This window comes from Manihot esculenta, chromosome 7 (genome assembly GCF_001659605.2).
Source record: "Manihot esculenta cultivar AM560-2 chromosome 7, M.esculenta_v8, whole genome shotgun sequence".
In the NCBI taxonomy this organism is placed as follows: Eukaryota; Viridiplantae; Streptophyta; class Magnoliopsida; order Malpighiales; family Euphorbiaceae; genus Manihot; species Manihot esculenta.
In genome coordinates, this window is record NC_035167.2 from 31,284,615 (window position 1) to 31,309,319 (window position 24,705).

A 24,705-nucleotide genomic window follows, 5' to 3' on the forward strand; every position below is an offset into this window, starting at 1 on the left:
GGGGATAAATTCAAATGGCCAATCTTCTCGAGGAAATCCTGAAACTAGTTCTACCACTATAATGAATTCTTTCTGGAAAATGATATGGAAGATAAAAGGTACCATCAAAACTACTCATTTTTCACATGTTATTGCTTAAAGACAAACTCCCTACCAATGTCAATATGAATCTTCATGTGGACCAGTTTGATCTGTCTTGTGTTTTCCGTGGGGGCTTTGAAACCTCCTCTCACTTTTTCTTTACCTGTCTTAGGGTGGTGGCCTTTTGGAGTTATTCCCTCCTTTCTTAAGGATTTATGGGAGTCCATTGTTTTAATGGCAAAAAATATAGAGGATGGTGATAATCTTATACAAATGATTATTTTCCTCCTTTGGCACCTTTGTTTTTAGAAAGGAGAAACAAGATGACCAACAGGTTTTACAAATGGCTGTGCAACATTTAGAGTTCAATCTGGCAAATGAAGAAGCTTTGTATCCAGAGGGTGCTGCATTAGTGAGTGCTAATCAAGCTCAAGATTGGAATCCCCTAGAACCTGGTGACGACGTTGAGTCATCTGGGTCCTGAGTCTACACCAGTGAATATTGTCCGCTTTGGCTCAAGGCCGCACGGTTTTGCTTAAAACGCGTCCACTAGGGTTTCAAGGGCAGAGACTTATAAAGCCTTCTCCCTTTCAACCTCTTTTCGATATGGGATACCTATGATCCAGGGTTCTTTCTCCCCCATACAGGCCTGAGCGATACAGGCCTGAGCGTGCTCGCTCAACGCACCGTACTCATGAGGACCAGGTTATTTTCCCACAGACGGCACCAATTGATGATTTCTGAGTTCAACTCACCCCAGTCTAGGGCCAAGCCCAAGAAAATAGCCCATTACTTAGAGATCCTCAAGCCACTCACGCCAATTGGGTCCAGTCCGCTCAGCCTCACGACCGGGCTTCATCTGGCTTTCTCCACCAGGCCGGCCTCGTCTTCATTACACCTCGGGCCGATCTCATTTGGGCCCTGCTTTGTTCCTATTCTCCGGTCCAGTCCGTAACCCGAAGGAGGATTCATCCATCCGCCTGGCAGACCCGCCTACCCGCACACAGAGAGAATCAGAGACCGTTGCGCATGGGACAGAGATCTGATTCCTTCGTACGTCCGTATCAGCGTAGCAGGGACAGGTGGTCTAATGATATTCGTTCTGTTGGCACATCACTAGCAGACAAAAGGAAACCTATAAAAGGAGAAATACTCGCCTCTAGGTTTAAGCTTTTCCTAAATTTTACAGAGCCCATTGTAAAAACCCTATTTTCTGGATCTCAGATCATCAATTGGCGCCGTCTGTGGGAAAATAACCTGGTCCTCATGAGTACGGTGTGTTGAGCGAGCACGCTCAGGCCTGTATGGGGGAGAAAGAACCCTACGCAGGTGGAGGTGGATCATAGGTATCCCACATCGGAAAGAGGTTGAAAGGGAGAAGGCCTTATAAGTCTCTGCCCTTGAAACCCAGTGGACGCGTTTTAAGCAAAACCGTGCGGCCTTGAGCCAAAGCGGACAATATTCACTGGTGTAAACTCAGGACCCAGATGACTCAACATCATCACCTGGAATCATTAAAATTAATTTTGATACATATCACTGATCCTCTTGTGCTTGAATGTCTAGCATGCAGAGATAATGTCTAAATGGCCGTCAACAATGGGTTCCAGACTGTGGTGGTTGAATGAGACTGCCAAGTGGTTATTCAGGCATTGAAAAGTTCTTATTGTCCTATTTTAATTAAAGATCTAATCCAAGATATCAAGCATCTAGCTCTGAACATAGCCTCTGTCTCCGTTAACCATATTCGAAGGCTAACAAATTTTGTCTTTTAAGGGATCTTATCATTGTAATCCTAGTAGTATAGTATTTTTAATTGGGTTGATTGTAAAAAAAAAAAAATTATTTTACAATTTATGTAGCCAATCTAAGCATATATTTTTAATTTTTAAAAAATTTAAAAATTACACTTATTAATCCACAAATAGAAAGGTCATGTCCTTGTCATAATATAAAATAAAATAATTACAAAAAAATTATTTATTTTATAATTTTTTCAATTCTACTTTATATTTTAAAAATAGTAAATTTAATTTTACATTTTTTAAAACTTTTATCAATTATATTCAACGGTTAAAATAACTATTATGCCATAATTTTTTTTATTAAAAATAGAGATCTATATCATTATTACATAATCATATTATTGCTATATCATATTTATAGATATACGATGTTCATGAAATAATTATTAAAATTGATAAATATTTATTTAATAATTTTATGGGATAAAAAGGTCAAATTTACTTTTAAAATTTACAATGAATTAAAAATATCAAATTTTATCTCACTATTATTAAAAAGTTAAATAAAAAAATAAACCGAAAATAAAAAAATAGATAAGTAATAATTTTATTTAATTTTTTAATAATAATTTAAAAATAAATTTAATTTAAATTTTGATTCGCCTTTAATCTATTTTATAATAGGTGGTATGATAAAATAGTGTTTTTATTATAGAAAATTATTTGTTTTTTCAACGATTAATATTTTAAAATATAAAATTAAATTAATTATTTTTAAAATATAAAATTTTTTAGGTTATATTGAAATTATTTTGTAACAAGCGGATGTGTTATTTATATTAATGAATTAATGAATTTTAATGGCAAAGTACAATTTTTTTAAAATACATTCTATCAAAAAATTATAAAATATGAAATTTTTTTAACGATTAACCCTTTTTAATTTGTTTCAAGAAACCTTAGGATCCCAAAGTTATGCTGTAATTAATGATCGTAAATGTGAATTTGCAACAATAATAAATAATTAAAATATCTATTTAATATTTATAAAGGAAAATATAAAATACAAATTTAGTTTAATTTTGTATAATTTAGAGGTAAATTTAAATTTAATTTGTATTATGTATTTTAAGAAAAAAAAATAGTAAAACATAAAAAGTATTCTCTTTGCTATTTCATTTATTTTTACTTGGAAGAAAGGGAAAATAAATGAAAAGCAATGAAAATTAGACACACTTCTAGGATGATTTCTCTCGAATTTATAGTGAAATTAACAAGGGGATAAAGAGGAGAGTAAAATTTCCTCTTTCTTTTATTTCCCCTTCTTTTCCGAGAAACAAAAAAAAAGCAATTAACTTTTATTTTTCTCAAAATATTTTCCCTCCCTCTATTTTCCCGAGATCCATACAGAGGGCTGGCAATAGATTTTCAAAACGTTTAGACAAGGCAAAAAAAAAAAAAAAAAAAAAAAAAAAAAAAAAAAAAAAAAAAAAAAAAAAAAAAAAAAAAAAAAAAAAGAAGAAAAAAGAAAAAAGAGGAAGAAACGATGAATCAAACACCCCCATTTCATTTCGTTGCATTCCAACTTCAGCATAGTTACAACAAAACCCAGAAGCATGGTCAAAACCAAAACCAAAGGCCTAATCTATTGAATTGCTTACACTAATCCAAAATTACCAACCTACCCTTCTCAACACATACATAGCCCAAAAACTACACAATTTCTTGACAGCAAGACTTAAAATCCCAATCCAAAGCCCTAACCACCAAACCCATAAAGGGTTCTGCCTTGTCTCTTCAATGCATACACCACATCCATGGCCGTAACAGTCTTCCGGCGAGCGTGTTCTGTGTAGGTCACAGCATCTCTAATCACATTCTCAAGGAAGATCTTGAGCACTCCACGGGTCTCTTCATAGATCAATCCACTGATACGCTTTACACCACCTCTGCGAGCCAATCGCCGAATTGCTGGCTTTGTGATGCCTTGGATGTTATCGCGAAGGACTTTGCGGTGACGTTTGGCCCCTCCCTTTCCTAGTCCCTTGCCTCCCTTGCCACGGCCAGACATTTTTGTTCACAGGAAGGATCTGTAAATTTGATTCAATTGATGAATTAGAACCCACATAATCAAATTTATCTGAGCTAGACACTTTTGCAACAAGTAATAAAGAAATGAACACACCGTATGAACTAAATTTTCTTTATTTTTCCAGCAGTTTCTCGTTGACCAAACAACCACCAAAGTTGAAGGGGGGTAGAGAAAGGGAAGAACTAGCGATCGTTCGATAAAATTGAGGGAAAATGAGAAAAAAAATTATACGATTAAATGGATAATAGAAGTAGTGGGAAAAAGGGGAAGCTTCAGTACCTTACGTGTCGGACTTTGTAGAGCGAAGCTGAGGGAAAGAGACTGCTGGCTCCGGTGAGATGAAAAGAATTGGAAAACGAGGATATTTATACAAGCAGGCGCGTGGGTACATTGGTGTCGATCCGTGTGCCGATGTGTTTTAGGAGAAATCTAGACCGTTGTTTTCTATCGGACGTCTGAGGTTGCGACTTTTTTATACAATGTGGATTGATGGCGTGGCATTTCACCTTCTATCCCTATTCAGAATTGTATTGCGTTTGGTAATAGAGAAAGCCGGAGGCTCTGCGTTTCTCAGTGTCTTGTTCAAATTGAATGAAAATTTGGAAAAAAATTTTGGTGCAATTTCGCTTGATTCAGTGGTTGAGGGAGGTGATGAAACTCTAGAGGATAATCATTTGATGATTTTTTCTCGCTGGAAGTGCCAAGCTTATTCGTTAACCCTTCCTTTCTGTTGATTGGGTTGCTCAGCTCTCTGCTCTCGATTCAATTGTAAACCAGCTACCGGAACCAGCAAATGCTGTCTCGAGCTGGCACCAGCCAGCCACGGTGGTCTCTAGGTCAGCTCTTCTTCACCTTTTCTCACCGCTTCTCGGCTAGGCTGAATTTCTCCTCCATATCTGAAGTCAAGGTTCGCTCTAAACTTACTCCAATTCGTATCCTCTCTTTGCATAAATGACCTTCAATATTATCTGTCTAGTTGTTTGTATTGCTTTCTAAGGATTATGCTAATAGGTATTGAATCATTTGGATGACGAGTGTGGAGATTTCTTGCCATGGTTGGAGAGGAAAGCTGGTGTCCAGGTTTCATCCAAGCTTTACATTGGGAAAGTCTCCTACGGCAGGTTGTTTAGAAACTCCCTGTTTTTCTGACTAATTCAAAATTGCAAATGAACGCTAATAGGAACTGGCGTGTGAAATGGTGCTTAAGGTTTATTTGGTTGAATAGGGACTCGTTATTCATCGTACTGGCGATTGAATTAAAGAGCTTAGAGTGCTAAGATATTGTTTTCCTGCCTTCAAGTCTGGTGAAGGAATAGCCTGTTGTCTTCTAACAGGTTGGGAAATTTGTCCATTTATTTCGTGGCCCTATATGATGCGTAGCTCCTTTCTGGATATTACTCTACCATTTAATCCCATGCTATGCTCTGAACTGTTGATGATGAACTGCTTTGTATGGCTTCTAAAATGGAAGTTTCTCCCCTACAATGTGGAGAATGGTGGAATGTGTAATTACTTTTGTGCATAAGAGTGACAATGTTGGTTTGTAAATGAATGCCTAATTTGGACAGAAATTCATTACCTGAGTTGCAGTGGGTAAAATGATTTCATCTTAAAAGGCATCAAGACGCCTTTCTTTTTAACCATGAAAATTCATGCAATGATGCATTGCAGCTCTTGTTATAGCTACAATTTTTTTAGGTATTTATCTGTTCATCTAATAATATATGTTTTAGATGCAGGTCTCTATTTGCTTCTAGAGACATACAAATTGGGGACTGCATATTGAGAGTTCCATATAGTGTTGTATGTTACGCTGGTGTACATTGTCTTTACTTTTGTAAGAGGAACCTAGCTTTAGTTTTACCATATTGTGATTGGTAGTTGTCTTGAATTTTTCAGCAAATATCATCAGATAATCTACTTCCAAAAGCGTCAGCTTTATTAGATGATCAAGTTGAGAGTGTTACGAAGGTTGCTATTGCACTTTTGGTTGAGCAAAAACTTGGCTGGGTAAAATTTAGCACGTCATTGAATTTTTGCAATTATGTTTTGGTAGAATAATATTTTTGCATAATGTACATGTTACACCCTAAGAAGAATCCCCTTTTACCTTGTTAGTTTTGCTGTTTTTAGCTTTTTATACTGAAATTTGAGCAAATGTGAATTTATGCCAAATCATGCACAAAAAGGGGTCAAGACAAGAATCAATGAGATGTAGGACAACTTGGATTTTGTGCATTGCTGTCTGCTAAACCACGTGCCTCTAAGCCTACAATTGATTTAGCTGCTATCACATCCTAAACAAACACCTAGACCAAAAACAGCACTCATGTGGATGCTGAACTGATTCATCAGTATTCTTGCTAAGTAGAATATGTTAATCATGATCTTTCCTCTTTTTCCCTTTATAGCAGGAATCTGAGTGGGCCCATTATGTAAGCTGCCTTCCTCAGCTTGGAGAAATGAATAGCACGGTAAATGTTTATCTTTCATTTTTACTCATTAAAGAAGGTTCTGAATTAATTTCCAAACATGTTTTTTAACCTTCTCTTTGTTATAGAATGCTCACAGTCACAGGTAGTTGAATGATACTCTCTTTAGTGTTTCTGGTTCATTTTGGTTTTACTATATTGATCCTAATATTTGGCAGAGTAGCAGATGTATATGTGATTACCAAAAAGGGAAATATCCTAACAATATAGTTGTTTATTGGTGGAAGTCAAGCTTGAATGGTCAACTGGAAAATTTGAGGTTAAGACAAAAGAAATGTAAAAGAGAGAGCATTAGCATTCCTTCAGTTTCTAAATTCAGAAGTGGCATTCTAATGGATTGTCTGGTTCTGTTAGAAATTCCATGTTTGGTCTATCAAACTGCTCCCACTTCTCTTATTTTGATGATTAAGTATAATATATGGTTAGAAATCTTTCAATTCAGAAGAATTCTGTGGTCTAAGATGAATATTTTGCTTATGAGTTATGGCTGATGCAATAGCCTGATAAGGAAATTAGCAAGTACAAAATGGTTCTTCAGGTTGAATGTATATAATCAAAATTGTTGGTTGTTTCTATGGAATTACATGATACTACTTAAATGGTCAAACTGTTCTGAAAGTTGAAATTGATGCTTTAGATGTACTTTATTGTGAAAGAAAAACTTTTTGTTTTAAACCTTCATTGCTCGAAATTCTGCAGATATTTTGGAGCAGAAGTGAGTTGGACATGATTTGTCAAAGCTTCGTGTATCAAGAAACAATCAAACAAAAAGCTCAACTTGAAAAGGATTTCCTTAGAATCAAGCCGGTATGTACATTTTGTTTCTCGTCTGAATGTTAAGCTTATATGTGTCAGCTGTTGTGAATGCTCATGCAGGCTTTTCACAGTACTTCCATTTGGATCAAGCTTTTCCCTCCTTAATATTGACCTCTTTTTTTTTTGTCTATTCACTATACTGTTCCTACTTGCTTCTAATTCATTTGTTCAAGTAAAGTTAGGATTTGATTAAATAAAATGTTTAGACTAAGTTGGTTGTTTGGAGTTCCTCATTAGTCATTATTGTTTGGAAGTAGTTTGTAATAAAATCTTGAAGAGATTTTTGATTGATAGAAAAGGATTTGATCATAGCAAACTGAAGCTGAGGAAGAGGGTATCTTAGATTCTTAATAGCATTTATCTCATAATGTAAGTATCTCGTTTGTGCCAAAATTTTTCAAATGATTTTGTGGAGAGTAGCTGAGAAACTAATGCTTTGATTTATTCTGCTCTTTCTATCCTTAGAAGAAGAAGAGGAAGGGACAAAAGGGGAGGCATAGGGAGATGAGAAGAGAAAGGAATTTAAGAGGTAGGGATGTGGAGAAGTGTTAGCCTCTCAGTTACTCTCCATATGATTATTTGAAAGAGCTTGGGAAAAGGAGGAGCTTGGTGTTACAATCAATTTGGAAATATGTATCAGTATTTCATATCTTTCAACGCATTGAATCATTTTATTTAGCTGGTAACATAATCTAAATTTTAAAACATCAAATAATCAAAACATTTGTCAATGACCTACAGTGCCTTAGTAATTGGAGTTATCCTTACCTGCAGTTACTAAAAATATTTGATTGTTACCTTTGCTTACCTTGCATATTTTGATCAGAATAATTTTCCCTCTTTTTTAGGCTCTTGAGCAATTCCCGCATATTTTAAGGAGAATCACATTTAAGGATTTCATCCATGCATATGCTTTAGGTGAGCAACTTCTTTTGGAAGCATTTGCCACTTACTGAACGTTTCTCTTTTTAATACACAATTCCCATTTTGAATGCCAAAAGCTCTTTGTTCAGCCTCACTTATGTTATCCTAGAATTTGGTCTGCTTTAAAGTTTTCTATTTTATTGCTCTTGTCATGATTGTCAGTGGTAAGCAAATCAAAACGGCTAATCATTTTAAAGGGTTAATAAACTGCATCACAGTACTAGTCCATAAATAAATCACTAACTTATGTGCTGTATGAATGATGATACAACCATATTCTTTCTCCAAGCAACTGAATTCATATTTTTACCCAAAAAAATATGAATGGTACCAGTGATTCTATAGGATTTTATTCTGCCAAGCTATTGTTATGACACTGTTTTTGTGAATATGACAGTTAAATCTCGAGCTTGGGGAAGCACAAAGGGAGTATCTCTGGTAGTGCTTTTATAATTGTATTTGCATTGAAACCCTTTATAATATCAGTTTCTTTACTCTATTTTTATACCATATTGCTTTGAATTATTAGATTATTATGTAGATTCCATTCGCGGATTTTCTGAACCATGATGGGGTTTCTGAAGCAATTGTGTTAAATGATGAAGACAAACATGTCTCTGAGGTATACTCTTTCTTTCATTCCCTTGTTTATATTTCTTACTTTATACAGTTGCTCTGTCTTGCCTATTCTTTATTGCTTAATGCACATTTATCATTCCATTGGTATTGTTAATAACCCTGAGAGAAGTTCTAATCTCAAAGAATAATTAAAAACCATTGTTCTTGTCTTCATTGATCTCATATCTCAATGTACTTGTCTCCTTGGAGCTTTCTTTCACTTATACCTCTTTTAGTTATTGTTTGTAGGTTACATCTTTTGTTTAATGCTTGAGATCCATGTCTGCAGGTCATTGCTGATCGCAATTATGCTGCTCATGAAGAGGTATATTCCTTTTCTTTCACATAAATGATTAGCATTCCCTCTACAATGATAAATATAATGATGTTCAATTTGATAGCCATCATGCTTATTCAAAGCAAAAATCTAGGATCATATGTTTTACAATAATAGTCATGATAAGTAGATTGTGATCATTCTCATGCTGACCCTCCAAGTCCTTGCCAAGTCATGACTGTCTGGGGAACATTCTCAAGAGAATCTCGTGAAGCATGTTTCTCTGTGTTTATAAAATGGACCAAGTCTAACTCTACCCCAAAAGCTAGCCCAAGAGCGAAGGAGTGCCCAAGGCATATGAGGTAGGACCAAACACTTAGACCATGAAACACTTATGGGAGGCCCTATATTAGATGGGGAGGCATAGACTAGGCTTAACTCATCCTCAAAAATTAGCTCAAGGGGATGAAAGTGCCCAACACACACATATATATATAAAGGAGTACATTACCCTTATCCCAAACTAAAAAGTAACTTGGATTATCGCTCTGGAACTTCCTTGAATGGTGAAAATAAGTATTCCTTGTCATACATTCTGCCACTTAATTTCTCTGTTTTCTTTTCTGCTATTAAAACAGCTCTGAATGCCATTTCCTACTAATAAGTTTTTGCCATCACACAAGAGATTGACATTAAGTTATTAACACACTCTGAGTCATGTATTCAAATAACAGCGACTATAACACATATTGGCTAACATTTAATGGAAAATGAAGGGCCCATTCCTGTTGAGGCCTATAAGTAATGGGCCATGGACATAAAACAATCACTGGGATAATAACCTTTGCCTCATGGATGGTAAGTGCCATTACCTAGCATAAAAGGATGTTTGGTTTGGCTGTTTGAAGTCAATTATAGTTTTTTGACCTCCAATAACTAGGTCAACCTATTTGGTAACTCTAAAAATGCCTTTTCTTTTGGCTGCCAACCCACCTGTCTTTTCCCTACTTTTTCAGCTACTAATTCTTCCATTTCTTTTTGCTCTTGTCAACCCAAAATTAAAAAGGATTTGCTGAATGAAATTGTGATTGTGGATCACAATATGCTATATGCTTTATGGTAGAATTTCATATCTTGTTCAACTATCAAGAGAGCTCCTGAAACTTGAACTTCTACTATATTTAGAATTGCCTAACACAAACTCATACAATTGATGCCTGTTTCAGTAGTACAAGGTTAGCATTAATTTATAACCATGATTTTCTTGTGCTCCCACCGCTTACATGAATGTAATCTTGTTCTCTTGTGGGGCCAGGTACTGATTAGATATGGAAAATTTTCAAATGCTACCTTGCTCTTGGACTTTGGATTTACACTTCCATACAATATCCATGACCAGGTTAGTCTTGGATTTGAAGTTGAATAGCTCTCTAATTGTGATGAATTCATGTCTTACATGGTTCCGTTTGATTCTTGATTGGTGAGAGTAAATTATTTGCTTCTTGGTATTTGAAAGCCATTTAAATACTGGTTTCTCAATATTAATGAGTAAGTTCTTTTCATCTGCATTAACTGGTTGTCGTTGGCAGCATCTATTTCAGATATATACTGTACGTTTTCATATATTTTTATTTCTCTCTTAGCTTATGCTATTTAACTTCTTGATGCTAAAACTCTTTCATGTCATGTTTCTTTCATTATTGTTTTCTTTTCATGTATTCTTATTAGTGATTATCTTTTACAAATGGCATTGGTAAATCTCAGGTCAAGGTTCAGATTGATATACCTCATCATGATCTCTTACGAGAAACGAAGTTGGAAATTTTGAAAAAACATTATTTACCAGCCATTGAAGATGACAATGGCTTCAAGACTTCATGGGATTCTTTCATAATCAAGTAGGTACTGTGGTTGGATTTATCATTTGATATTAAAAAAATCAAGCAGTATCACAAGTGGAGCTACCTCAAACTTGTTTTGATAGAATTAAAACACAGAACTATAATTAACCTTGAGTTTGGATAGTAGAAAACTGAAATGCTTATGTAAGTCCAGATTAAGTTATTTGTTGGCTGAAGACCTTCGAAACATGATTGCTTTTAACTCATATATCTGGTGGACCCTATGGTAGGTGCAAGTTCTAGTTGGTTTACTTGTCAATTTTTTTATTTTTTTGGCATCATTTCATGGCTCGTATACTTGAAATTGGTGTAGTTTGTAAAATACTGGTGGCCAAGTTATTCTGAACTTGGGACAAACAGTGTGCTTGATTTAACTCTTTGGGTTGTAAGAAACTTACTTCTCTTTGAATTGTAATGTTATCTGTAGTTGTTATGCAGTGTTATATCTTTTGTAGTATTTACTTTAGAGCCTAATTTGGCATGACTTGAAAGAGTTATTATATTTCTATTTTCCCACATCTGATGACTTGATTATCAAATAGAGAAGTGAAGTCTGCTGTAGGAAAAGGGAAGGGTGTGCCACAGTCACTTCGTGCGTTTGCTCGGGTTCTATGTTGCACTTCTCATCAAGGTGTGCCTTGAATCATTTTTTCTTTTTCTATTATGATATTTTCAATATTTTAGGATTTTTATTTTTATTTTTATTTTTTTTAAATTAACCAATATATTGGAATATCAGATTTAAGTGATTTGGTCCTGGAAGCTGTGCAAAATGATGGTCGGTTGGCTAGGCGCCCCTTTAAAAGTAGGAGCAAAGAGATCCAAGCACATGAGATCTTGTTGTCACATCTCACTAGACTTATTGAGGAATATAATGCCTCTGTTAAGGTGAACATTTGCAGCTTCTCGTTGTTTTATCAGATTTTAGTTTAAAGTTAATTTTATTGCTAGATAGCCTAAGTTTGGAATTTGGACGTGAATGATGGTTGAGGTTTTGTTGGCTGAACAAACATTCCACTTGGTTATTTCCCGACTCAAAAAGATACCCAATCAACTTTGGAGACGGATATTGCCCAGTTAAGATACCCAGTCAAATATGGAGCTGAATTTTTTTACTGGTTATAGTCTGCATTAGTGTCAATATGTGGAAATAATTAGATATATCCACACGCAGTTTGACAATCTTAGATACAAAAGATGCAACTTGTATGTTGATATATCTCTTGCATGAAATGTTGACATTATTTTTAGAACAAATCAACAAATTAAAATGAATTCATTTCATTTACCGATGAACTCATGAACTCCCATATCTAGAATCTTATTATATATTAAACATAAATTTTATATGCAAAATCTACCAATGATGACAGCTAATTTCACGGAATTAAGAGATGGGATTCCAAATGAATTTCTGTTCATATCAAATATGTCAACATGGATTTGTAAATGATTTGCATAAAATTATTCTGGAATACATTCACACATCAAACGACTTGTAAAAGATAATCATGTCTTTTTAAGAGAAGCTTTTCAGTTCTAAACCATTGCTTGTACTGTACAGTCGTTGGGGAATGCTGCTTCTCCCTCCATATGTAAAAGATTTGCTCTTCGAAGGCAAATGACTCTACATCTCCTTGCGGGTGAGCTTCGTATCCTTAAATCTGCTTCAGCATGGTTGAAGAATTATTGTGCGTCTTTGTTATAGCATTTCAGTGAATGACGCTACTGGTAACCATGGAAGTGTTCAAGAATGAACAATCAAATAAGAGTGAGCAATCAGATGGTATAATGGGGGAGGGAAGAAGCAAATCAGTCGTTTCCGCGTAACTGTACGAGCGAACCCTATTGCAATGCAAGGCATCTGATCATCTTCAGCAATTTTGTGAAGCACAAGGGAGGATTGTTTGTAACGCAGAACAGTATATTTGTACAATTTTGCGAGAAATGGAGGGATTATTATATGTGATAATGATATTTTGTATGCCATTTGGAACTGAAAAATCTGACAATCAATTGTCCACAATTTTCTTCATTACACTCGCAAAGACTTATCTTTTTCTTTTCTTTCCTTTTATTTTTGGATTTTTTTGAAGAATAAAACTCGAAAATCAAACAATACAATCACGTCCATGAACAGTCCACTATATCGTCTAAGAATTGAAAAACAAATTCACCTTTTAGCAATACAGTCACGAAAACCGTGAGGATGTGTCTGTCATTTTTTTTTATTTGGTCAAAGGCAATGAATATCATTAAAAGCCATATAATAAGCAGGAAGTACAAATGGATCAGTTCAAAAAAGAACCTATATAAAGAAAGCTTAGCCCAAAACAACAACTATACATGTAAGGCTTAAGGCACAAGACCAACCCAACCTAGAATTGGGTAGGTCACCTGGAACCATAACCCGACAACGCCAACAAGGAGCAAAAGCCGCCGCCACCAAAAGTTCAATTTGAGCATTTTATCACCAATAGTATAACAACTATCATCTTTAGATAAAGAAAAAACAGCCAAATTATGGAAAGACACCGAGATTTAAAATGAGAAACTTAGCAAATAGAATCAACAAAGTAGAGATGTCTTCTCTGAAAAGAAAATCTGTATGCAAGATCTTGGAGAAGGAGAAGTCATCAACACAACGGGTAAAACACTGGCCAAGAGAGAGACGACAGATCCAACAGCATCAATAAAAGTGGGATGGGGATCCTCTTCGGCGATCCATTCGCACCTTTCGAAATCTCTAGGTTATTGTTGACTTTTAATAATAACCAAAAAGCAAAATTTGAGTTTCAACCGTTTGGAAGACTAAACAAAAAATACAAAGAGAAGAAAAAAAACAATAGATTCAAGAATAGCTCTCAAAAATCAGTGCCAATCTCTAAGAAAAATCAACAAAATTTAAAAAGGAAAATTTACAGTCCACCCGCGAAAGAGAGAGCCACGGCAGGATAAGACGAGGAGGAGCTTAAATTTATTCATAGTTAAAAATATTAAAATTTATTTTTTGATTTAAAAATATATCTGAATTATTATTAAAATATCAAAAATAGTTAAATATAGAGCATTGCTCAAAATTTCAAAATTTAATAAGTGATGACCTTATTAACTTAAAAATAAATTTAAATAATTTGAAATTTGTAAATAAACTTAAAAGTGAAGAGTAGTGGAGGTTGAGGAAAGATTGGCATGAAGAAAGTAAAAGGGATTTAATGACTCACAATGAAAGCATGAAATTGTTGTAAACAATAATTGCTTAGAAATAATAGATCACGTTTGACATCTAACATAGAATTGGCAATTTTTAATTATTTTCATCAACTTTCACATTTATTGCATGCATTATTTTGCAACCAAACTTAACCAAAACCTCACAATGCATAGATTGGTAAATTAATTCACACTTTAGTTTTAATGCCTTTGCAACAAAATCACCTGTTTTCTAAATTTATTGATGGTGCCATCCTCCATTGCCAGCTCTTCCATCGGTTTTGAATAAGTGTCATTTTATAATTCTATATACTTTATTAAACTTTTGTACAAGCATTTTAATCGAATGATGGATAATATATTTTTATTATCTCTATTTTTATTAAAATTTAGTATAGTTATTTTTTTTATTTATAATGAATAAAAAAATAAAAAAAGTAATTTTATTGGTTCGGTTTAAAATCAAATCGAACTAAATAAATCAAAAATTAAAATTTTGATATTTATGAAATCTAGACCAAACTAATTTTGGTGAGAAATTAAACGAATTGAATCGATCTGATTCGATTTGATTCAATTCGGTTTGATCGATTAGAATTTTTAATAATTTTTTTTAACACTTTATTTTTAATATTTTAAAATTTAATTGAATATTTTAACTTTAATATGATCTAGTCTCCTTATATTATTGAAAATAATATACTATTATTACTAATCGGTTCGGTTCGATTTTTTAAATTTTTTTTATCAAAATCAAATCAAAATAACTGAAATTTTTAAAATTAAAAATCGAAATGAATAAAAAATCAAAGTAAATTTTCAAATTAATTCAGGTGGATTGATTTTTTTGATTTGAATTGAATACTGATTAACCCTAATTTACTTCAACTACGAGTCATGATTTTAAAGATAATTTCAGTATTAATAAATTGAAAATGAATATTTGTTTTTATTTTTGTATTGTTACCATTTGAAGGTATTTTAATTAATGTTGATTAGGTGCTAATATTAACGCTATGAAAACCGTGAGGTACAAGTGATAGATTCAAAATTCACGTCATGGATTTATGATTAATAGGTTACTTTAACCAATAAGCAACTCTAACTTAGGCCACCAACCTATAGAAAATCACCTCATACGCAAATTAATAATATATTCCTTCACATAATAAAAGGCAGCCATACCTTATTTTCTACTCAAATTTTAAGAAGAGGGCAACATGATTTTTGCAACGAGAATCGAAGATTAGAGAATAAAATCTGAGATCTCTATTTATTCTGATGTATTTACCATCAATCTAATTCTGTGAATGTAAAAAAATGGTAACATTGAAGATAACAATAAGCAAATCCACAGGAAATAATTTGTTACATGATTATATTTGCTTTCCTTTTCTTAGCATGATTCTCCCATGCTAAAGAACAAGGAAGCTTATGGTTGCAATTGAATTTCTCAAAGAAACGTAACATAGAGAGAATTAATTTATCTACTAAAAGATTATTGTATATTATGTGTATATATATATATATATATATATATATATAAATATATAACAGTTTTACACCAAAATGCCAAAACAACGGTCAAATTCTAGAAAAAAACAAATTTGAAAAAACAAACAACACAATTCATACATCCTCCCGCCAAGCACACCATCTTCTCCACCATCGTCGTCTTACCTTCTCTTGTTCTTGCTTCCCAGCAACAAAGAAAAGTAAAACAAAATCCTGAACAAGAATCCCCAAGCCACCGTCACCCACAAGCAATTCCACTTGCTTAGATCTGTAATCCCTTGTTGCTGCAATATATCTGATCCTGTAGTTAAGCAGGTTGAGCTCGTTATCTTCATCCCCAGTGTATTGCTTATTGTTTGCAGCAACCTCACTTTCAATGAAGTGGGCACTGACCCAAGTGGAGTATTGTCGAAAATTTGAACACCTCTAACGAAACACTTGGTGGGATCTTGAAATTCATTCTGCAACACTGCTTCATAGGGATATTTCACAAGAGACATGTAATGAAACCAAATCCAATAAGCTGGGATTCGATCACGGTTGATGAAGAAGCCACTGAAGAGAAGGAAATAGGCTAAAATGGCTACAACTATGGTGTAACCAAGCATAACATGAGGAACGACGCCGGATAGGAATGTTACAAAGGAGTTTCCAGCCCAGAAAGAGGCAAAGATGATTAAGAAATAGAAGAAGAAACCGGAAAATCCACCGTCGAGCCCCACAGCCCAGAATGTAATGGCGGAGAAGGAAAATGAGAGGAAAATCAAAGAAGGTAAGGAAACCAGTGCATGAGATAGAACGTAAGAGGATCTTCTATAAGCATTGTAAGCAGTTTCTCTCATGAAAATGTACCTTTCCTGGAGAAAAACTGGAAGAGCATCTGCACAAGTGTAGAATGTAGTGGACATGGCGAATGCGAAGAACCCTAATCTTTCTTGAACCCCTTTTGGTGAATTATCCAGCTGCCAAAACATGGTGGCTAAAATAAACCCAGTAACCAAAACTGCACCCAATCGAATTCCAAACAATTCAGGGATTCTTCTTGAATTAGTCAAAGATCTTTTTGACAAAACTGCCATTTCAATCCAAAATGGGTTTGCAAATGTAGGCACCATTGAATGTGGGCTTGCATCATTGTTTGTAGCTCCAGAGACAAGTTTCCCTTTCGAAATGCTTGCGCTTATTGCTTCTTTCAGCGATAATCCATGGCGGTCTGGTTCAGTATTTGGAGTGTGCTTCATGTTCTGCCATGATTTGTTGAACTCCACCAAGCTTTTAGTCCCTCCTGGTGACCCTTCGAGCTCCCGAATTAGGTCCAATGCGAACTCTGTCCTGTTCTCATTTTCCGGAATCGGATGTCCGAACTCCTCGAAGAACGACGGCAAATGCGTCGGAGGTCCACTGTAAACGGGCTGGCCACGGGACAGAAAAATCAACCGATCTAGCAAACCAAGAATGCGATAACTAGGCTGGTGTACGGACATTATCACTATACTTCCAGTTTGTGCAATCCTCTGCAAAACCTTCACCACCATAAACGCACTGGTCGAATCCAGACCCGAAGTCGGTTCATCCAAGAACAGTATAATCGGGTCATGGATTATATCTATTCCAATAGAAACACGACGTCGTTCTCCTCCAGAAACGCCTCGGTGACCTTCGTCTCCGATGACAGTTTTGGCTGCGTTTCGTAGCCCTAACTGATCGATGAGAGCTTGGACTCTCATTTTCTTCTTCGACTTTGATAAACTTCTCGGCAGCCTGAATTCAGCGGCGAACATGAGTGTTTCTTCGACGGTGAGCATTGGGAACAGCAAATCATCTTGCATCACGTAGGCAGAAATCACTTTCAACATCCTCGATTCCAAAACTTCGCCATTTAAAGTTATCGTCCCTTTCAAGCTATCCTTGGCTATCCGATTAGCTAATGCATCGATCAGAGTTGATTTTCCCGATCCACTAGCTCCAAGCACGGCGAGAATCTCTCCATCGCGAGCCTCACCGGAAATGTCATTGAGGAGAGTCTTAGTTGTAGTAAACATGCTTTCCCCAACCACGGGCACAGCAGCGGTGGCAGGACCAAGTTGGTGATGGGGGCGACGCTGATTAACAAACCCGGGAAGCGTCATTTTCCGGCGAAGTTTAACGCTGTAAGTCAGGTTATTGAATGAGAGAATGAACGGAATAGAACTCGGCGCCTCCATACTAGTATCGGAGAGCTCAAGCACTTGATGGACAGGAGTTTCGTTTCCGTCACCAGTAGCTTCTTTCCGTACATCACCAACGCGCTTAAGCAACTGACCAAGTGTGGGAGACGCTCCGACTGAAGTGCGTGAATGAAAGAGGTCAAGCTCCATACTAGTCTGAGTATAAAACGGCGACGTATCACCAGCGGGAGGGAAGTTCTCCGCTACAACGCGAGACATAATCTTTAGAGGAGGAGTAGAGAGTGTTTATAAAGGGAAGTCTTCTAGAAACAGCGAGAGTAACGTTGACGGCGTGAAGCAGGTTTGAGGAGCATGAGATAAGCTGGTTTAAAGGTGGAGGTGAGAGATAACGGCTGAGAAACCGGCGTTAAAGAGGAGGGTGGAGGAGGTGGTGGAGTGTGTTTCTGTTTTCTGGAGGTTAGGGTTAGTTTGGGATTGAGTGTGAGATTTGCTGGTTTATATAGAAAAAAATGGGAATTGAAGGAAATTGGGATTTCATGATTTTAATTTTTGACTGTAGGAGGAAGGAGGGAGGTGAGAAAGTGGTGACCTAAAACCTCCTAATTTGTTGTCTATACGTCTTCTTTTTCTTGGAGAAATGGGGTGTGATCACACATGGGTGACATTGGTTGGTCAATGTTGACACGTGGCAACATGGGTTTTGTCTATTTTGTATTACTTTGTTAAGTAGGTTGGATGTTCATCTACTGTGTATAAGATTTGTTTGTGGTTCTAACATGGAAGATATAAAGAGGTAGTGACGAATTTACCTTATTAATCTTACGCTCTCTAGCTGATTTACTAATTACATTTTACTAGAATTAGTTACTCTTTCACAATTTTTATATTTTTAATATATAAAACAAATAATATAAATAAAAATTATGAAATAAAGTATTAATTATTGAAAGTGTCGCATTGCTATTATATTTTAAGATTTAAATATCTATATCATACTTCTTTTGCCTTATAATTTTTATCCACCTTTTCTTCTTTTGTTGTTTCAAAATTATTGTCTATTTTTTTTTAGTAATTATTATAATTCTATTTAATTTTATATTATTTTTAAAAAATTTCTTTAAATATCTCTTAATATTTAATAAAAATTAATATTTTTAAAATAAATATATTTAAAAAGTTGATAAAAAATTATATTTTTTAAAATGTGTAAAAAGTAAAATAGATAAATATTATAAAATGAATGGAGTAGTAGTTGTTATAAAATTTTATTATTGGTGTGACTGATTACTGTTAAACTGTAAATAAGAGAATATAAAGTGGGTGGTACTTATGGTAGTCACTCTGATGTACAAACCGAAGAGGAGGATGAGTGTAATATAATGTTTTAAATTTAAGAGTAATTATATAAAAATTGTGTATTTTAATCTCTTTATTTATCAGTTTTTATACTGTAAGAAAATAGAAATAATAATTAAATTTTTTGAAAATTCAATTAGTACGAATTAATAAATATGAAATCTCACGATTATAAGTGTGTTGAAATATTTCGGATTACGTTGTGAAGTCTCACCCTATAATTAAGAGAGCGAATTTTAATGAAAAATTAAATAGAACCGAATACCATCTGATCATATTTTTATGACGTGATCGTATCCTGTATTGATTTTAATTTTTGAGTGAGTGCATTGCATTAATGTCGAATCACTAGACACATATAAATGCATGCACATGTAATCTAAGTATTTAATTTGGCTTCTTGCATTTATGTGAAGGAAACTTCAAGCTCAAGCTTTGCTCTTACTTTTACACACTAATCAAATTAGTAATTGGAAAAAGAAAATTTTGTTTTTATTTATCACGTTAAAATATTAAATTAAATTTTAAAAAATTAACAATATATTACAATATAATTTTTTAAATTTTATTAATTAATAAAATAATTTTTTAAAAAATATTTCAATAATATTTTTTTGTCAATCACATTATTTACCCGTCATTACCATTTCTCTATATAACATCATAAATTAATAAAAATTTAAAATCTGAAATAAAATAAAATTTTATAAACTAAAATATATAATATTTTTATTAATATTATTATATAAAATAGAGTTTTCTATATATAAATATTATGCAAATTTATAATAGTGTTAATATAAATATTTAATAAAATACTATAATATATAATTTACATATGATATTTTATATAATAAGAATTTATTTGTGCATAAATAATATTTATTATGATGTATGATAAATATAAAATATATTTATTTTCAATTTAAAATTTAAATTAGGAGATTACAAGTTTTAGTAATAAAAAAACTTATAATATAAAATAAATTTTCAAATTTAATTTAATTTTTTAATTATAATTAATTTTATTATTTAAAATTTAAAGTTTTAGATATAAATGTTTGGATTTTTTTATTTAATACATTTTTAATAATTCAATTATTTTTTATTATAAAAATTAGAGATTTAAGTCCTAATAATTTTTGATAATTTAAATCTCAAAATAAATATATTTTAATTTTCTTAAGTAATTATTAGAGAAAAATATGATTATTATTAAATCATATAAATCTAAAGCATCACTTTCAAAAAAAAAAAAAAAACCTTAAGTTTGCAAGTAGATATCAAGCATCAACTAAATTAAATTGGATGTATGATTAATTTTTCAAACATTGGTCAAGCTACCTAATTATTACTACCAACAAATTAATCTTAAAAGCTATGATGGGATGAGAAGAACCCATTCTTTTTTAATTAAAATTGAATAAAATAATTTGAAAATTAAAAATTTAATATTTATAAAATTCATATTAATTTTGAGTAAAAATCGAATCGATTTTGAATAAAAACCATATCGATTTTGAGTAAAAACCTGATCGATTTTGAGTAAAAATCAAATCGATTTTGAGTAAAAATCAAATCAATTTTGAATAAAAATCAAATCAAATAAATCTGATTCAATTCGATTTAATTAGTTGGATTTTGATAGACTTTTTATTCTTTACATCTTATTTTTAATATTTTAAAACTTAATTAAAATATTTCAATCTTATTACGATTTAATTTCATTATATTATTATCACTAATCGATTCAGTTTGATTTTTTCGATCAAAATCGAATTGAACAGAAATAACTAAAATTTTTAAAATTAAAAATCAAACCAAACTGAAATGAATAAAACGTCAAACTAAAATTTTAAATTAATTCGATTCGATCAATTTATTTTATTTGAATCGAATGATCTTCACCCTGTTTATTTATTACTAATTTAAATCGATTGAGTTAATGGATTTCAGAGTATGGATAGTTTATAAAAATATATATATATATTACCAACAAATTCTGTTAAATTCATAAGAAAAAAAAGAAAAGGAAAAGGACAGAAATGGTAGTTAAGTTGATAACCCCATGAAATGATTCTTGAGAAGCCATATGGATTTCTGATGGATAATGTAAAATAATTAGTTTCTAGAGATTCATAGATCATAATCATCTAAATTAGGAAATACTTTTAGCTAACATTTTAATAATTTAATCCAACTTTTTGCCAAAAGCTTTTGAGTGTATAAAGATTTAGGACCCTTATGTAGCTCATCAAACTTCAAGAAAAAAGACAAACTCAATATTATATAAATGGGGGAGAGAAAGAATGACTAGATTTGGAATGACTTTTCCTACTTATTTTTTGAAAATATCATTTTATTAATTAAAGAAAAAATTAAATATATTTAAAAAAAATAACTTCAACATGAGCATTTTTTAGAAATTTGAGAGGGAACGATGTGCTTTTTCGATGAATCTATCCAGCGCGAATTCGAGAATAGGGGTGAGCATTCGGTCGGTTCGGTTCAAAATCGAACCGAATTGAATAAACCAAAAATTAAAATTTTAGTGTTTATGAAAATTGAATCGAACCGATTTTGATCAAAAACCGAATCGAACCGAACCGGTCTGATTCGGTTCGATTCGGTTTGATCGGTTTCGATTTTTAATAATTTTTTTATTTTTTACACTTTATTTTTAATATTTTAAAATTTAATTAAAATATTTTAATTTTAGTATGATTTAATTTCTCTATATTATTGAAAAAACATATTATTATCACTAATTGGTTCGATTCGGTTTTTTCGGTTTTTTCTGATCAAAACCGAAATAGCTGAAATTTCTGAAATTAAAAATCGAACAGAATTGAAATGTATAAAAAACCAAACCAAATTTTCAAATCGGTTCGAATCGATCGATTTTTTCGATTTGAACCGAATACTACTCACCCCTATTCGAGAGGGAGCGCTGTACTGTACTTTTTCGATGGATCTATCCAGAGCGAATTCGAGAGGGAGCACTGTACTTTTTCAATGGATCTAGTCAGCGTTAGTTTGGAATAGTTGAATTAATAAATTTTAGATATCGAATTTTTTTATATAAAAATAAAATAAAATAAAGCAACAAAAGCTTTAATTTTTTTTTATATTTATTTTACAAGTATCTCTTACTTTTCATGTTTAACAAATGGATGTGAGAAATTTCAAACATACTGAAAAAAGAAAAAGGGTGACAAGTTAAGGAAGCCATTAACTTGCACAAGCTATCGATAGCCCTCTCTAAGAGGCAAAAGCTAAAAAGAAGAGTTATACAAGAAGAGGGACAATTTGAGTTTTGGGTAAATAGATAAAGATAAAATACTATTAAGTCCTTAAATTTTAAAAATATTTCACTTTATTTCAAAATCCTTTAATTAAAACGTTATTATATTTTGTAAATTTTAACTATTTATTCATTCTGTTAAATAAACTATTAATCGTTTTAAATATTTATATTATTTAGTCTATAATTTTAATTATTCATATTATTTAGTCCATATAATTTAAAATATTCATACTATTTAATTTTTTTGATCAATATTAAAATAAATTGACTAATGATTTTTTTGATAAAATGATAAAATAGTTCAATTTTATAAAATATAGGGATGCTGTAATTTAGTGTTTTTTAAAATATAGATAAATTTATAAATTTTCTAAAAATTTAGGGACCTAATAGTAATTCCCTCTATAAAGAGTAGATTTCTACAGTTTTGGTAGTTGATGCAGATAGGCTACCATCACTTACCACAAATTGCAAGCTTACCAATCTTAATTAGAAAGGCAGAGAAAAGAAGAGAAAGAAAAAGAAAATGCAAGAAAGTCAAAAACAGAAGATGGGCAAAACTATTATGAGCATGTGTGGATAGGCAGCAAGCAAGCATGGACCTCAAAGTTTCAATCTTCCAGAGTTGGGAAGGCTATGAGATGCACATGGTCCCATGAAATTACCCATTTTACTTGTAAAGGTGTTTGATAATTGGCCAGACTCAAATAGCTCAAAATTCAAATGTGTTTTTATCAGAAATTGGCCTCTCTTCTGTTGAGAATTTTCCTTTTTTTCATATGGTGTTTGGTGCATTTTCCACCCATGCTTTTGGCTACAAGAATCAATACTTGTTTTTTGGGTTAAATGTAACCGCTAAATGTACCCTACTTTTGTTTCAATTCATTTATGGATAAGTCTTGTCCTCATTCGATGCATATATACATTTAATTAAAATATGTTATATAGATTAAAATCGAACAATTTTTTTTCAAACTCAGATATATATATATATATATATGATATTATATAACAATCGCTTAAAAAGTGCTATGTACGATTGACCACGTGATGAAAATCTGATAATTAAAGAACACGGTTCCACTTAAGTAAAAGAAGACTCAGAAACTTTAACATTCAATTTATTATTAAGACTCATGCACCCCTAGATAGAACGAGTCTCATCATAAAGTTACTATTAACAGACACAATCTAGCGAATCCCATTATGTCTGTAATCGTGGATCACCAATCGATTAATTGGCGAGATTTTTAATCAAAGCATTGGTCGCATCATTGCCGAATTGTGAAAAACTGCTATATTTAACTCAATTATCTTACGGTATAAAAGTCAATGGTCGCTGAGGTAAAAAAACACAATTCTTACACAACTACATTCAAGTTCTAAGCAATTTATTACATTCTTCCCATTTTCTAATTTACTGATTTTGATTTTAAGTATCGGAATAGCCGTAGTGGGTACTCACCACCTCATATTCTTTTCTCATAGATTTAACCAATTATAGCACATTTCTGGCTGAGTTCTAAACAATTCATTACATTCTTCCCATTTTCTAATTTACTGATTTTGATTTTAAGTGTCGGAATAGCCGTAGTGGGTACTCATCACCTCATATTCTTTTCTCACAGATTTAACTAATTATAGCACATTTCTGGTTGCATACATCTTTATCTACTTATATTTATAGCATTTTTACCCATCAGACATCTTAATTTTAATATTGACCTAATAAGCATTTAAACTCTAAAAAATTGTTATTTTTAAACACAACTTGACCAAATTCATAGTTTTAAAATTGTGTTTTAAAGTAATTTTAAAAAAAATATATTTTAAATATTTAAAAGTAATATTTTTTTTAAAGTTTAGGTATTTATTATATTATAATTAAAGTTGAAATGTCTTATAAGTAAAAGTATTAAAATAAAAGTATGTAAATATATATTTAGCTAATATCTTAAGTAAAAGTCTTTATTAAAATTATAATAAGTAATATTATAAAGCATATTAGTGATTTTTTATTTATCAGGTGTTTTGACGAATATAAGAATTTTTCCTTGGACTAAATAATTTTTAATGGTTTAAGCTTCTTTTTAATCATCCACTAAAATCTATTAACTATATATATGAAATAAATTTCATTCATTTGAAAGTCCAACCTTATCTCCCTATAAACATTAAATACCCATGATAGGTGTTCCTT

General features: G+C 32.5%; 3 protein-coding genes across 15 annotated transcripts; 1 reads left to right on the top strand and 2 right to left on the bottom strand.

Moving 5' to 3' along the window:
- Positions 1 to 3,373: 3,373 nt before the first annotated feature.
- On the bottom strand, positions 3,374 to 3,897 carry LOC122724043 (histone H4). The gene has a single exon (XM_043958302.1). The coding sequence runs from the start codon at positions 3,895 to 3,897 to the stop codon at positions 3,586 to 3,588; it is 312 nt and encodes a 103-aa protein (XP_043814237.1). The 3' UTR covers positions 3,374 to 3,585.
- An 18-nt stretch (positions 3,898 to 3,915) lies between these two features.
- LOC110619464 (ribosomal lysine N-methyltransferase 4) lies at positions 3,916 to 12,986 on the top strand. 13 transcript variants are annotated; one of them, XM_021762934.2, is made up of 16 exons: positions 3,916 to 4,825; positions 4,930 to 5,039; positions 5,652 to 5,721; positions 5,818 to 5,928; positions 6,330 to 6,392; positions 7,110 to 7,217; positions 8,075 to 8,144; positions 8,548 to 8,588; positions 8,692 to 8,772; positions 9,058 to 9,093; positions 10,361 to 10,444; positions 10,810 to 10,943; positions 11,489 to 11,577; positions 11,686 to 11,834; positions 12,511 to 12,589; positions 12,655 to 12,986. In XM_021762934.2, exons 1-16 carry the CDS (start codon positions 4,712 to 4,714, stop codon positions 12,663 to 12,665), a joined length of 1,350 nt encoding a protein of 449 aa, XP_021618626.1. In that variant the 5' UTR covers positions 3,916 to 4,711; the 3' UTR covers positions 12,666 to 12,986. The 13 variants fall into 13 exon arrangements, with proteins under 13 accessions (XP_021618626.1, XP_043814231.1, XP_021618620.1 ...); XM_043958296.1 differs by lacking the exon at positions 8,075 to 8,144 and adding an exon at positions 7,692 to 7,755 and having other exon boundaries at positions 12,511 to 12,986; XM_021762928.2 differs by having other exon boundaries at positions 12,511 to 12,986.
- A 2,766-nt stretch (positions 12,987 to 15,752) lies between these two features.
- LOC110618797 (ABC transporter G family member 6) lies at positions 15,753 to 18,321 on the bottom strand. Its single transcript, XM_021762040.2, has one exon. The coding sequence runs from the start codon at positions 18,098 to 18,100 to the stop codon at positions 15,836 to 15,838; it is 2,265 nt and encodes a 754-aa protein (XP_021617732.1). The 5' UTR covers positions 18,101 to 18,321; the 3' UTR covers positions 15,753 to 15,835.
- Between the last annotated feature and the right edge of the window lie 6,384 nt (positions 18,322 to 24,705).

Bases quoted from the DNA above. Each gene is read 5' to 3' on its own strand.
- LOC110619464 (XM_021762928.2), top strand. From the start codon at position 4,712: ATGCTGTCTCGAGCTGGCACCAGCCAGCCACGGTGGTCTCTAGGTCAG. The intron at 10,445-10,809 runs GTTAGTCTTGGA...GGTAAATCTCAG, and splicing joins CATACAATATCCATGACCAG to GTCAAGGTTCAGATTGATAT. The intron at 11,835-12,510 runs GTGAACATTTGC...TGTACTGTACAG, and splicing joins AATATAATGCCTCTGTTAAG to TCGTTGGGGAATGCTGCTTC.
- LOC122724043 (XM_043958302.1), bottom strand. From the start codon at position 3,897: ATGTCTGGCCGTGGCAAGGGAGGCAAGGGACTAGGAAAGGGAGGGGCC.
- LOC110618797 (XM_021762040.2), bottom strand. From the start codon at position 18,100: ATGTCTCGCGTTGTAGCGGAGAACTTCCCTCCCGCTGGTGATACGTCG.